The 14,576-nt window shown below is 38.7% G+C and overlaps 1 protein-coding gene across 6 annotated transcripts in view; it reads right to left on the minus strand.

Moving 5' to 3' along the window:
* c12h10orf90 (chromosome 12 C10orf90 homolog) overlaps window positions 1–14,576 on the minus strand; it is a 139,664-nt gene that overhangs the window by 11,776 nt on the left and 113,312 nt on the right. For 5 of the 6 annotated variants that reach the window (XM_052027885.1, XM_052027886.1, XM_052027883.1 and 2 more), the window contains one exon: window positions 8,204–8,408. In XM_052027885.1, coding sequence (XP_051883845.1) covers window positions 8,204–8,408 — 205 coding nt within the window. Of the gene's footprint in view, window positions 1–8,203; window positions 8,409–14,576 lie in introns of those variants that run through there. The other variant, XR_007957309.1, reaches the window with a different exon arrangement.

Consider the following 14,576-nt stretch of genomic DNA (forward strand, 5'->3'; position numbering starts at 1 on the left):
GAAATTAAACTTTTAAAAAATTAAAAAGAAAACTTCTTATGTAGTCCAAAAGTTTCAAGATACAATGACTGTAGGCAGGGTTGAGGAGTCTTTTAAAGTTGAAAGAGAAAGAACAAGGCACTGGGCTTTAGCAAGGGAATTTAAGGGAATGTAATTTATGCATTATAGATTGCCATCAATGATGAAGCAAAGCTGGGAGCATGATGCACAGATGAAAGGCACAGCGTGGCTGTAATGTAATAGGGCTATAGGACTGAAAGAAGCTTCATAAGTGGAATTAACTGGTGGAAGCTGCACAAAGCAGTTTCTAAAGAAGATGAATATTTTGGATCATATCTTTAATGGAAAATGTTACTTTGTGAGCAGAAGATTACTGAATAAACACTGAATGTCTCACTGACATCCCGGTGAGGTAAAATATAGCCAGAACCTTACACATGATAAATCCTAAGAGGTGCCACTGGGGAAGAGTAGGGATGGAAAATGGAGTTGCATGGTGACAATGAAGGCCCCATTGGCAGAACCTTAAACATTAAATGGAGTTAATTATGTTTGTTGATCATCATAGAAGAGGATTAGCTGACTAGGATTAAGGGTAGATAGGTAATCTGTCACTGTGAAGAAAACAAATAGAGATAAAAATGTTGAATCAATGAACGTATCTCCTATTGATTAATGTTTACAATTAAATCTATAGCAATCACAGAGACGTTTGTATAAACTGCTTATAACTGTATGACAACAAACACTTTGTAAAAGAACATAAATATATTGAAATGAAGACTACAAGTAAAGTATATTTAAAAAAAGAAGAAATTAAATCATAAATCATACAGCAATTAATATAATGAAAAGAGTTCTGGCAAAGTTGCTGTCATTTTGAAATGAATGAATTGACCAGTGAAGCAGTAAATTTTTTGCAACAACCAATTTTGAAATGGTGCTATCCTCTCATCAGTTTTGGAACTGGGAGCAAAATCTCAAGCAGTAACTGTGTCAGCTCTAATCAATTATAAACTTCAGCCATCCTGTGATTGCACTTCAGTGTCCTAGAGTTTATTGAACACTAAATCTTCCATGTATTCTCATTGGTAGTACTCCTTCTGATCAAAAGGCTATAGGCATCAAAAAGTTTACTTTTACTTTTCTACAACTGAGAGATTCATCAGCATCTGCAAAGGCAAGTTAAACAGTTGCTGCGTGGCGGATCAAGAATATTTCCCTTGTGAGGCCATTGTTGAGAAGTTCTGCAGCACTGGAGGCCCACAACCTTAGGAGCTACTGAACTCATCTTACATAATGTAAGATCCTTACCAGCCCGAAGAAAATCAAGCAGAGGAATTGGAGCATGAGTTGTTGGGGAATTGAGCAACTAGGGATCATGGGTGGGTAGGGGTCAGTGGTCAGGAAGGGGGCTAGTGGTTATGTTGGTGGATGTTATTGGTAGTTGGATGGTAGGGCTGGCAATTAGGACAGTGTACTATTGTCGCTTCGGGAGGTGGAAATCAATATTTGGGGTGAAGTGCTTGGGGGTATTCCTAGTCATGAAGTGACATAGGATCAGAAAATGTAGAATTCTTGTGGGTAGATTTTAAGAAACTGTAAGGGTAAAAAGACCCTGATGGGAATTATATACAGGCCTCTGAATAGCAGCCAGGATATGGGGTACAAATTACAACAGGAGGTAGAAAAGGCATGTAAAAAGGGCAATGTTACGGTGCTCATGGGGGATTTCAATATGCAAGTAGATTGGGAAAATCAGGTTGGTACTGGATTCCAAGAGAAGGAATTTGTAGAATCCTACGAGATGGCTTTTTAGAGCAGCCTGTGGTTGAGCCCACAAGGGAAAAGGCAATTCTGGATTTGGTGTAGTGTAATGAACCAGATTTGATGAGGGAGCCTAAGGTAAAGGAACCCTAAGGAGGCAGTGATCATAATATGTAGAATTCACCCTGCAGTTTGAGAGGAGTAAGCTAAAATTGGATGTATTGGTATTACAGTTGAGTAAAGGTAACTACAGAGGCATGAGAGAGGAGCTGGCCAAAGTTGACTGGAAGGGGACCCTAGCAGGGATGACGGTAGAGCATCAGTGGCAGGAGTTTCTGAGAGTAATTTGGAAGATGCAGGATCTGTTTATCCCAAAGAAGAAGCAGCATTCTAAAGGGAGGATGAGGCAACTGTGGCTGACAAGGGAAGTCAAAGACAGCATAAAAGCAAAAGAGAGGGCATACAATATTGCAAAAATTAATGGGAAGCTAGAAGACTGGGAAGCTTTTAAAAACCAGCAGAAGGACATCAGACCACTGGAAAATGACACTGGAGAGGTAGTAATGGGGAACAAAGAAATGGCAGACAAACTGAGAAAGTATTTTGCATCAGTCTTCTCCAGCAACGTGCTAGAAATTTGAGAGAGTCAGGGGGCAGAAGTGAGTGCAATCGCCATTACTTAGGAGAAGGTGCTTGGGAAACTAAAAGGTCTGAAGACAGATGTCACCTGGACTGGATGGACTATACCCCAGGTTCTGAAAGATGTAGCTTAAGAGATTGTGGAGGCATTAGTAGTGATCTTTCAAGAATCACTTGAGTCAGGAATGGTTCCGGAGGACTGGAAAATCACAAGTTTCACTCCACTCTTTAAGAAGGGAGGGAGGCAAAAGAGAGGAAATTATAGGCCAGTTATCCTGACTTCAGTGGCTGGTAAGATGTTAGAGTCCATTACTAAGGATGAAGTTTTAGGGTACTTGGAAGCTCGTGACAAAATAGGCCAAAGCCAGTATAGTTTCCTTAAGGGGAGATCTTCCCTGACAAATCTGTTGGAATTCTTTGAGGAAATAACAGGATAGACAAAGGAGAGTCAGTGAATGTTGTTTACTTGGATTTTCAGAAGGCCTTTGACAAGGTGCCGCACATGAGGCTGCTAAACAAGATACGAGCTCATGGTATTACAGGAAAGGTACTAGCATGGATAGAAGATTGGCTGACTGGCAGAAGGCAAAGAGTGGGAATAAACAGGGCCTTTTCTGGTTGGCAGTCGTGTTCTGCAGGGGTCGGTGTTGGATCCACTACTTTTCACATTATATGTTAATGATTTGGATGATGGAATTGAGGGCTTTGTGGCCAAGTTTGCAGATGATACAAAGATAGTTGGAGGGGCAGGTAGTGTTTAGGAAACAGGGAGTCTGCAGAAGGACTTGGACAGATTGGGAGAGTGGACAAAGAAGTGGCAGATGGAATACAGTGTAGGGGAGTGTACGGTCATGCACTTTGACAGAAGGAATAAAGGCGTAGACTATTTTCTGAACGGGGAGGGAATTCAGAAATTGGAGGTGCAAAGGGACTTGGGAGTCCTAGTGCAGGATTCCCTAAAGGTTAACTTGAAGATTGAGTCGGTAGAAGGAAGGCAAGTGCAATATTAGTGTTCATTTCAAGAGGACAAGAATATAAAAGCAAGGATGTAATGCTGAGGTTTTATAAGGTGTTGGTCAGACCACATTTGGAGTATTGTGAGCAGTTTTGGGCCCCATATCTAAGGAAGGATGTGCTGGCATTGGAGACGGTCCAGAGGAGGTTTACAAGAATGATCCTGGGAATTAAAGGGTTAATGTATGAGGACCGTTTGTTGGTTCTGAGCCTTTACTCGCTAGAGTTTAGTAGGATGAGGGGGGATCTCATTGAAATCTATCAAATATTGAAAGGCCTGGATAGAGTGGATATGGAGAGGATGTTTCCAGGAGTGGGAGAGTCTAGGACCAGAGGACACAGCCTCAGAATTGAAGGAGGTCCCTTTAGAACAGAGATGAGGAGGAATTTCTTTAGCCAGAGGATGGTGAATCTGTGGAATTCATTGCTGCAGATGGCTGTGGAGGCCAAGTCATTGGGGATATTTAAAGTGGAGGTTGATAGGTTCTTGATTAGTAAGGGCATCAAAGGTTACGGGGAGAAGGCAGAAGAATGGGTTTGAGAGGGAAAAATAAATCAGCCATGATCGAATGGTGGAGCAGACTCGAAGGGCTGAATGACCTAATTCTGCTCCTATGTCTTATGGTCTTATGTCGGACAGCAGATCAATGGGTAGGGTGAGAGCTGGATAAGGGTTGCAAGCTTGGGGTGGTTGAGGGTGCTACCATGTAGCCTCAGGGAGAGATGGACAAACAGAATACTTAAAGGTGACCAAGCGGAGACCGGGTCCCCAGAGTTAGCCTGGAATCTGCTCTGCAAGCTCTTCTTTTAGACACTGAGAATGTCCACTTCTGCAATGCGTATGCCTGGTACAGGTCACACATTCACACTTTGAAGTTATGGACGTGACGTCTAGATACATGCTGCATGTTGTTGGAAGCCCTTGCACATATCTAGTTTGCTCCATGTGTTAGCACATCAAATGCACAGAGAACCCGAAATGAAGATCACAGACTTCATAATCTACACCCTAAATACCTGGTTTTTAATAAGGTTTATTTTTCATAGAAATTGAATCATGGCTGTGTAATTCTAATTTTTCAATGACTTGATTAAAATTTTTTAAAATGCTTTTCTTTTGCTACGTTTTCAAATGTTTTGCATTACAAGCACCACAACTGAAAATATTGAACCTAATGAGTTTTTTTGGAAAGGGCAGCTGGAGTAGAGGTCAGATATTGCCTGAAACTTGATGTTCTTATAATAATTTAGCTTCAAATTTTATTACATTTCATTATTAATTTTATGAGACATGCTGAACTTTGCAAATAAAACATGATCCTAAATTTTAAAATCTACATTAAAATTGTTTACAGTAAAATACAGGGGGTAGGTCATTGCAACAGTAAATGAAATACAGTGTATCCTTTGTCGTACTCTGAGTTGCAGATTTCCACTGTCATCATTATTTTCCTGTAGGCATTTGTCTTTATTTAACAAGATTCAAGTTTGAGTAATGAATGTTTAGTTCAAATTCTGGATGAAATCAGTCATCACATAGCTTATGAACAGAAGTTAAGATCCTAACCATGATATATGATGTAATGCCGGCTGTTTAGGGCTGCTTTCACACTATTAAGATTACTGGCAAGATACAAGGTTGCTTAAATGCTTAAAATTTGTTGGATTTCTTTTCAAAATTTTTAGGGCCATGTACTGAAATTAGGTTTTATTCTTGACCTGTAGCCGAGATCTCTCATGCTGCCTTTGATTTCACTGATACCTAATTTAGTTTTAAGTGTGTTAAGCATTTCCTTTTAGTATATGCAATGTGACTGAAATGCTTGTTGAATTCAAAATGGTGGTTGGATCATTTGTTCCCAGCCAACAAGCCTACTCTACCTAGGTGGTGTCTCATGCAAGTACTGACCAGTACTTAAAGCTTATCTTATGCAAGTACTGACCAGTACTTATGCTTAACTGGAAACTCACAGGGACTGTGAGAGAAATATTGATCCATTGCTCCTCTGCATATTGGCTAATTTTCACATAATATTAACATTAACAATATTAACATTATTTATTTGGTTCTTTAGGATAGAAACATATTGTGATGAAACATTATCATTAATTTGTTGGTTCATTCTCTTCCCAGACTTAATTAATTGTAGATTTTTCATAACAAATAATGGTACTAATTTGAAATTCTTTTAAATTGGAATGAAAGTTTCTGAATAATTACTGCTGAAATTTTTGATAAACAGACAATGTGCTAGCCTAAACAAACTTCCCTGATCTGAAATTCTGTGTTAGCCTAACCCTAACCCTGCATACAGATTGTAAAGTTTCAGGAGCCCTTGATTCTGGCCCTTACACCTCATCGTAACATAGATAGTCCTGCATTAGGCACCAGCAGAAGGCAGTTACATGGTAAATGACTGAGATGGATCACAATGATCTGGAAAAGAAATATTTGGCTGTAGTGTCTGTAATGGTTCAGTGATGAGGTGGGAAGATCATAGATCTCCACATGTATTGTTTGAGAGGAGGGCATTCAGGAGCATTGTCAGGGTTTGTTCAGAGTTGGGGCCAGAGAAGGGAGGAGGTTAGATGTGCCTGGAGGTCAGAGTCATAGTAAGAGTAGAGAAACGTCAACAGCAGAAGTGATTGGGATGTACCTACTTAATGTTTTACTTAAGTGATGTTAGAGCTGGCATTCACTGCTGCTGGCTGCCTCATAGAAAATCAAAACTGCAGCAAGGACGAGAAGCTTGCTGGTTTGGTTAGACTGCACGTGCACTCTGCATTAGTTTGGTCCCCACATTATCATAAAGGAAATGGAGGCATTAAGAGGGTGTATCCATTGATTTATAAAATTATATCAGTGGCACTCAGTTACATACATGAAGAAGGATAAAGCTGAGAAAGAAAGAATGGGGAATAAATTAATAGACCTACTTTTTGGGAAGAATCAGTAAAGGGTATTCAATAAAGTAGTCGCTAAGATATCAGATAGGGAATTCAGAAGAAACACCAGCTAGAGTACAGCAAGAAAGTGGAATTCTTTATCACAGAGAGTAGTTGAGGCAAACATTGTGGACACAGTTAAAAGGAAGCTGGATAGTACATGAAACAAAAGGGAATGTAGGATTTCTTGACAACATTAAATGAAAAAGAATGGGAGGAAGATCAAGTGGAGTATAATCAGCAACATGTACTCTTTGGGTCAAATTACCTTTTGCTGTACTTTATATTGAGGTAATTCTATGAAGTATTCCCTCTGCAGCATGAGCATATACTGTATATGTTGTTAGATTGCACTCTATGAGGAGTATCAGTGAATTTTGAAAAGTATGATAATGATTGCATAGTGACATGTTTCAGCTTTGAATAAATGTTTATTTATTCAGTTTTCTGAAGCTAGCAAATTTGTCTCCTATCTCCTGTCAATTTCTCTGAAGATTATAAAGGGCCATCTATGCCTATGTAAGACATACCCTCAACTTGCAAGCAAAGCAAGCCTCCCATGTTCTACAGGAATGAATATCACCACATTTACATTATTGAATACTGGAGTTCTTTGTGTAGATTGTGGTGTTGCTTTCCAATGATGCACATTTTCTACCATTATGACTTGATGCCTCCAAAACTCTTCCTGCTAACAAAACGACTTTCCCCTTTAATGTAAGTTGCAAATATGCTGGATTCCTTAACATGCCCCCATTTTTATCACTGTCAGTCCTGGTGGAGAACTTGCAATGAATTTAAAGCAAGGTCATCCACTAAAGAATTAATGCAATTGACAATTTTAATTTGTGAAATGCAAACCCCACAATTTGGCAATCTCTCAGTAACAGTGCAGGGACAAAACCCATTTCTCGTAAAAAAATTTTTATTGCATTGCACTAACATACTGTATACATACTGACTAACAAGAAGTGAGGATTATTAGTTTTTATTATATCCTATCTGTCAGCAGTATTTTTAGTCATGACAAGTTAGCCAGGCATAATATCGCCTGAAATTGACCTAAAAGCAAATCTCATTTTGAATTTCATTTGATTGGGTGTGCCTAAAATGACATTTCCAAAATCCTTCAAAAACTATTGTCGCTGCTACTGATGACTTACCTCTTGAAGGCACTCACACGTGGTGCTAAAATGGAATGATTTACATGCGTCATAATGCTGCTGCTGGTGGAGTTGTTGCCTCACAAGTCCAGCAACCTGGGTTCAATCCTGACCTCTGGTGCTGACTGTGTAGAGTTTGCATGTTCTCCCTGTGACTGCATGCGTTTCCCCCAGGAGCTCTGGTTTCCTCCCACATTCCGAATAACCATGGGTTGGTAAGTTAATTAGCCACTAATGTGTAGGTGAGGAATAAAATCAGTGATTGGAATGTGGGGAGAAGAGGTCACAGAGAAAATTGGTGGGGGAATGAGATTGCTTTGAGAGCCAGCATGGATCTGATAGGCTGAAACAACCTCTTTATATGTTGGAAGGAAATATGAAATGTAATTATGGATGTCTGCTGTGTAATGCCAGGTAGAGATGAGTGTAAATGTTCTATCAAATTTAAATGTTCTAATCTGAATTCATATGTGCTGAAACTTTATGGAAACATATTATCCAAGGAAAACCAAGAAGATTGACAGATAGATTAAAAATCAAAAGCAAACCTCTCAGAATGAAGTGATTTTTTTTGCTTAAATGAGGAAAGTATCGAAACGAATCCATTTTTCTGCACAATATCCTGCATTTTCTCTCCAATATATCAGTCGGGTTTGCAATGTGAAATAACCTACCGCTCAGAGGGTGTGGTATGGTGCACTGACGTTTTTTAAATGGAGAAGGTAATGGCATAGTCTGTACTAGTGGTCCCATTCTTTTCCTTCGCTGCAGCACACGTTCATCCATCTGTACTCTCCTCTGCTTTGCCTTAACTTCAAGTTCCTGTAAGCGCTTTTGTGATCGAAAGATAAAATCTGGCTTGTACAGCTCCAGTGCCTCCTAGTGCCGAAATAAAATAGAAGTAATTATATTATGACTTGCATGTGGTGTTATACAATACTGAATATATAACAACTTTCTTCTGACAACATCTGCTCCATATATAGTAAAGGAAAAGGCTACTGACATCCACATAATGATTGGGTAGAAGTCTGCATGCTTTCATTCGGACTAACTTACATTAGGGCAAAATGACAGGGCAGAGGCACTAAAATTAAATGGTGAGAATAATTCTTTCATTTGAATACCCAGTCCTCTGTTTATACTTCTACCATATTCTTTCCTGCGCTGCTACCTTTATTTATTGCCAACATATTTTGGTAAACTTGATCATCAGTTTCATGTTATAAACTACAAGTGAAATGATTTATCCCTATGTGCATGCATAACATCTTTTCAGTGACTTTATTTTCAATACATTAATAAAAGTTTTCCTCATCATTAGCTCAGACATTCTCTAAGTTATTTTCCTGCCCTTTTATATTTTTTGTAATGCCACTTTGTGGCCATCTGGCCCTCCTCCCAAATTGTATTAAAAAAAAATAATTTGTTGCAGGCAACACTGCAAGGCCATATTCAAAGAGCATTAAGAGTCAAATAAAAATAACATGTACTACAGTAAGGTAGGGGTGAACCACTTGGGGTTCTGTCACATTACAAATTGCGCATAAATTACCACATTTATTGGTTACTTTTATTATTCACCATGGTGGGATTGTGAATTTAAAATCTCTAAATTGCTTATCCAGAACCATAACCACCACGCCAACAGACCCAGATGTTCCAGATAATATTGAAGTTTTGCAAATAATTAGAAACAAAATATTTCATCTTTCTGTCTCACTGCACGGTGCCACAATATTTTGAGGGTGCAATTTTTTTGGGATTCTCCAATGTCCATTGTTGTGCTTGCAGAAGAACAACATAAGATTCCCTCAAATAGCATGAACAATGTTGACTTGTGACTAGGAACAAATTTGCAATAATATCTGTTTATAAACCCATGGAAATGTTTGAAATGGTATAGGATAGGATCCCACTAGATCTGGCCTATCATCAGTGTTTAACTCTCGTTATTTTTGAGGTCACACTTACATTTTGCAGCCCCGTAGGACTAATGGAGCGGAAGGCCTCACTGCTGAGGCTGTTTCATAAGATAGTGTGGGCCATATGTAGCAAATGACTCCAGACTTTTAGACAGCTCTTTTAAAACTGTTCAATGTGTCTGATGAACAATTAAAAACTGAAAAGATTTAAATAATCTTGAATATTATTTTTTTTAAATAATAAATTTACTTTACACCTTTAGGCTCCAGAAATTAACTAAAAACTTTAAGAATAAGTCAAGAGTAAAAAGATCCCTTTTCTGTTTTCACCTTTTCAATCAACCTTGGTAACCTATTCAAATGGATGGGGTTATTCTTCATGTGCTAGCCATGGCAGGCATAAAGCTGAGAAATCCTTGGCCCATGACTGCTCAAAATGGAGGAGCTCCCAGCATGGCCTAGAGTTTCTTTGTCAAGAACACATGGAAGTCCGGCGAAAATAGTGGAAAGAGCACCTGCCTGTCTGGTCAAACATCTCCTGCCCAACTGGTGGCAGAGTTAGTAGATCCCACATGGGCCTCATTTGCAAGCTCCACAATCTACAGAACAGGAATGGGAACAAATCCTAAATCCTGAAGTACCGTCAAAGAAGAAGAAAACAGAGGGACCAGGTGTGAAGTAGATCTGACTCCTCAGCCAAAATGTTATGCTCCACCGTGGACTCACTGTTAATTTATATTAGTCATAAATACACAACTCATAAATATAAATTTATAAAATCATGGAATGAAACAGCACAGAAAGATCTTATTTGGCCCATCATGCCTGCACTTTGGAAGAGCTGTCAAATTAATCCCACTCCACTGATTTTCCCCTAAGTTCTTTCAAGTTTTTTTTCCCAAATGGAGAAATGGATAAAGAAGTGGAGTGTTTATCTGTTTCTCTTTTCAATGTTATTTTTGAAATCTTCTTCGATTGTTCCTACAGGAAATATATTCCAGATTATGAAAGAGGAGATGTTGGCGGTCTTGAATCACATAGAAGAGGATTAATCCGTGGGGCATGACCATGTGTATCCTAGGATGTTGTGGGGAGCAAGGGAAGAAATTACTGGGGCTCTGGCCATGGCTGAGGTACCAGAAGACTGGAGGGTGGCTCATGTTGTGCCTTTGTTTAAGAAAGGTTGCAAGGACTAGCCAGGGAACAACAGGCTGGTGAGCCTAACATCAGTGGTGGGAAAATTACTAGGGGGATTCTGAGAGACAGGATCTATCTACATTTGGAAAGGCAAGGACTGATTAGGAACAGTCAGCATAGCTTTGTGCATGAGAAATTGTATCTCACAAACTTGGTTGAGGTTTTTTGAAGAGGTGACCATGAGTATCGATGAGGGTAAGGTAGTAGATACTGTCTATATGGAGTTTAGCAAGGCCTTTGATAAATTTCTGGATGGCAGGCTGGTCCGGAAGGTTAGACACACAAGATCCAGGGTGATCCAGCGAATTGGCTACAAAAATGGCTTGGGGGTAGGAGGCAGAGGCTGGTGGTGGAGGGTTGTTTTTCAGATTGGAGGCCTGTGATCAGTGGTGTGCACAAGGATTGGGGCTGGGGCTCCTGTTGTTTGTCATATATATATTTGAATGATCTGGATGAGAATGTTGGTGACATGATCAGTAAGTTTGCAGATGATACAAAATTGGTGGTATAGTGGACAGTAAAGAAGATTGTCTGAGATTACAACAGGATCAAGATCAACTGGTAAAGTGAGCCCTGGGGAGTGTGTAGAACAGATACAAATACATAGTTCCTTAAGAGTGGAGAGCAAGTTAGAAAGGGTGCTGAAATCCGCTTCTGCTTGTCATATGATTGCTTTTGTTACATTAATGTCCAAGAGATCCATTCTACTTAAATGGAAGGATTCTATACCTCCTACCACATTTCAATGGTTTTCTCAAACTATAACATGTTTAAACTTAGAAAAAATTAGGAGTGGTACTGTTGATCCTTTGTTTAAATTTGAGGAAAGTTGGAGTCCATTTATTCAGTATTTCCATATGATGTAAGCAGACCTTTATCAAATCCCTTTCAATAACCTTTTACTTGAATATAGAGGAGCGGAGCCAACGCCATAATAATGTTTTTATAACCGAAGAAATAACAGTCCAGCTTTTTTTTTGAAGTTTTTGGTTTGCTTTTGTTTATTTTTTTTAATTTTGGGGTTCTCTTTTCATATAATCAAATCTCTTTACAAATTCTTTTGTATCATGTTCACTTAGTAAGAGATTGGGAGGTTCAGATTATATATTTTACTCCCTGTGAGTGTGTATATTAACTGTTATTATTGTTATCCTGGTCTCTTCGCGCCATATGTATAAGCACTAATGTTATGTATGTTAATTTGAAATTAATTTGAAATTTAATAAAAAGATTGAAAAATAAAGAAAGGGTGCTGAAGAAGGTGTATAGCACAGTTGCCTTCAACACTCAGGGCATTAAGTACAAGAGTTGGGATTTTATGTTACAACCATGCAAGACATTGGTGAGACCGAACTTGGAGCATTGTGTGAGAGACTGGATAGACTGTGACTGCTTTCCTGCAAAGGGGGTTGGGGGATTAGTTTTTTGAAGGTTTAAGGTGGATGATCACAGTCTTTTTCCCAGGGTAGGAAAGTTTAAAACTAGAGGATGTAGGTACAAGGTGAGAGGGGAAAGATTTCAAGGGGACCTGAGGAGCAAATTTTTCACACAAAGGGTCATGGATATATGGAAGGAGCTGCCAGGGGAAGTAGTAGAGGCAGGTACAATTACAATGTTTAAAGACATTTGGACAGGTCAATGGATAGGAAAGGATTCCAGGTCCAAACACAGGCAAAAGGGACTAGTTCAGAAAGGCACTTCAGTCAGCATGGATCAGTTGGGCCAAAGGGCCTGCTTCTGTGCTGTATAACTCTATGACTCTAAACTAAATAGTTCACTGTGTAAAACAAATCTTTTTCATGTTATGTCAGGTTCTTTTTGCCAATTATTTTAAATCTGAGTTCTCTCTAAAATTGGCAACAACTTTTTCCTTATTTACTCTACCAAAACCATTCATGATTTTGTACACCTCCATCAAATCTCCTCTTAATTCACTCCTCTAAGAACAACAACTATTGCTTCTTCAGTATCTCCACAGAACCAAACTCCCTCTGTCCTGGCATCACCTTAGTAAATCTCTTCTACACCTTCTGAGGTCTTGGAATACTTCTCAAAGTATGGTGCCTAAAGTTCAATAAAATGTATACAATTTGTTACCTTTTGAAAGCAAAAGATGATTTAAAATTATCTTGCAATTATGGATTTTCTTTTCAGGTCTATGGTTTAGCATACTTAGAATCGTAAGAAGGCCCTTTAACTAACTGTACCAACTCTCAGGGAGGACGACACAGTTTTTGCTATCTCCCTGCCTTATCACCATACCCATTGATTTTTTTTCCAAATAATTATCCCTTCAAAAATTATGGCTGTTTCTGATTATCTTGTGTTCTTATACACATCCTTGTAATTTTTAAAAATCAATCCCTTTGTTCCATTTGTGATAATTTTAAATGTATGCTTTCTGCCGTCAACTGGAAATAGGAACTCAAGAACTATATGGCTTTTTCCCAGTTTTAAACTTTTTTTTAATACATCTGGCTGGATCATAAACTCAATAACTGCCATGAGATTCTTGGTCTCTATGAGAAACATATCTAGTTCTGTCTTGAATTTGATGATGCAGTTACCATTTAGGACAAATCATTCAGCTTCTTATCAAGTTCTCCAAGGATCCTATTACATTTGCCATACATGACTTGCCTTTCACAAATCTGTTCAGGCCGCCTTTAATAAACCCATGCGTTTGATGATTGTTGACTCTACCTTGCATTACTATAATCTCTAGAATTTATCCACTGCTGTTCTTAGGTTAACTGTTTAAGAGTTACAGGGATGATCCTTTTTTCCATTTTTCTGCAGAGAGATATTAATGGTCCAGTCTTTTAATGTACTGCTGTTAACAAAGCTGGGTCAAACATAAGAAATAAAAATAGAAGTAGGATTTTCTCTCCCATACCTGCGCTGCCATTCAACAAGATCATGTCTGATCATTTGCCTAGGTGCTGTTTTTTTGCCAGAACCCCACGTTCCTTGATTTCTTTAATATTTAATAAACTGTCGATCAAGTCATAAATATTTCTCCTCTGTCTATCCTCAGCTTCTAAAATGGGGTCTGCCAGGGCCCAACGCCTTCTGAACATTGGCTCCTTCAGATTTTTCATTATTTTTCCTGGTTGGTAACTACTTGGGTAGTCACTTTAATTCCTCCTCACGTAGTGTTTCATTTTGACTATCATATACTCCTTCACAAAAAAGAAGTTAATATTCATTATCTTTGCCACTCTTTCACCTTCCATGAGATTACCTTTTACTTTTCAATGATATAAATGCCCTACTGCATTTCTTATTGCACTTTGTCAACCTTTCTTCCCTGTCTTTCTTACACAATTAATCTTCCTGGTTTCTTCTTTAAGTTTTCTGTACCTCTTTGCCTGGCCATTGTGGCACTAAAGGAATGTGAATAATAATACCTTAATTCTAGAATGTTCCAAGTTACTTTCACAACCAATGAAGTCACTGATGTGTTGTGGGCCAATACGGCAAACATGAGGCCTTGCCCATCTGACTAGATGACCAATAACATCCAAATGATGCCACCCCTAATATTGTGGCACCCTCTCAGTAATGCACTGAAATGTCAACTATATTAAGTAGCGCAAGGCAGAATAAGATGAAAAAACAGATGCTGTTTGTTTCAATATTATCTTCTGATTAAAAATATCAACATCAGAAAATAAAATGCTGAAGAAAACATTCCCAGGCATTTTTGAATTTGTCAATATTGATGCTTTCAGAGTTAACATGCACAAGTAGAACAGTTTGTTCCCTACATGATTAACAAAGTAGGTAAAACTTAATGGACATAACAGGAAGGAAATGAATTTAGCCCTTCCTTCTACATCTGGGAAATGAATCAATGCCTATGACAGTGTGTTCAGCAGGATAAGCGGGAATTCCCACAGAATTATTTACCCTGTGGCATTAA

Source organism: Pristis pectinata, chromosome 12 (assembly GCF_009764475.1).
Source record: "Pristis pectinata isolate sPriPec2 chromosome 12, sPriPec2.1.pri, whole genome shotgun sequence".
In the NCBI taxonomy this organism is placed as follows: Eukaryota; Metazoa; Chordata; class Chondrichthyes; order Rhinopristiformes; family Pristidae; genus Pristis; species Pristis pectinata.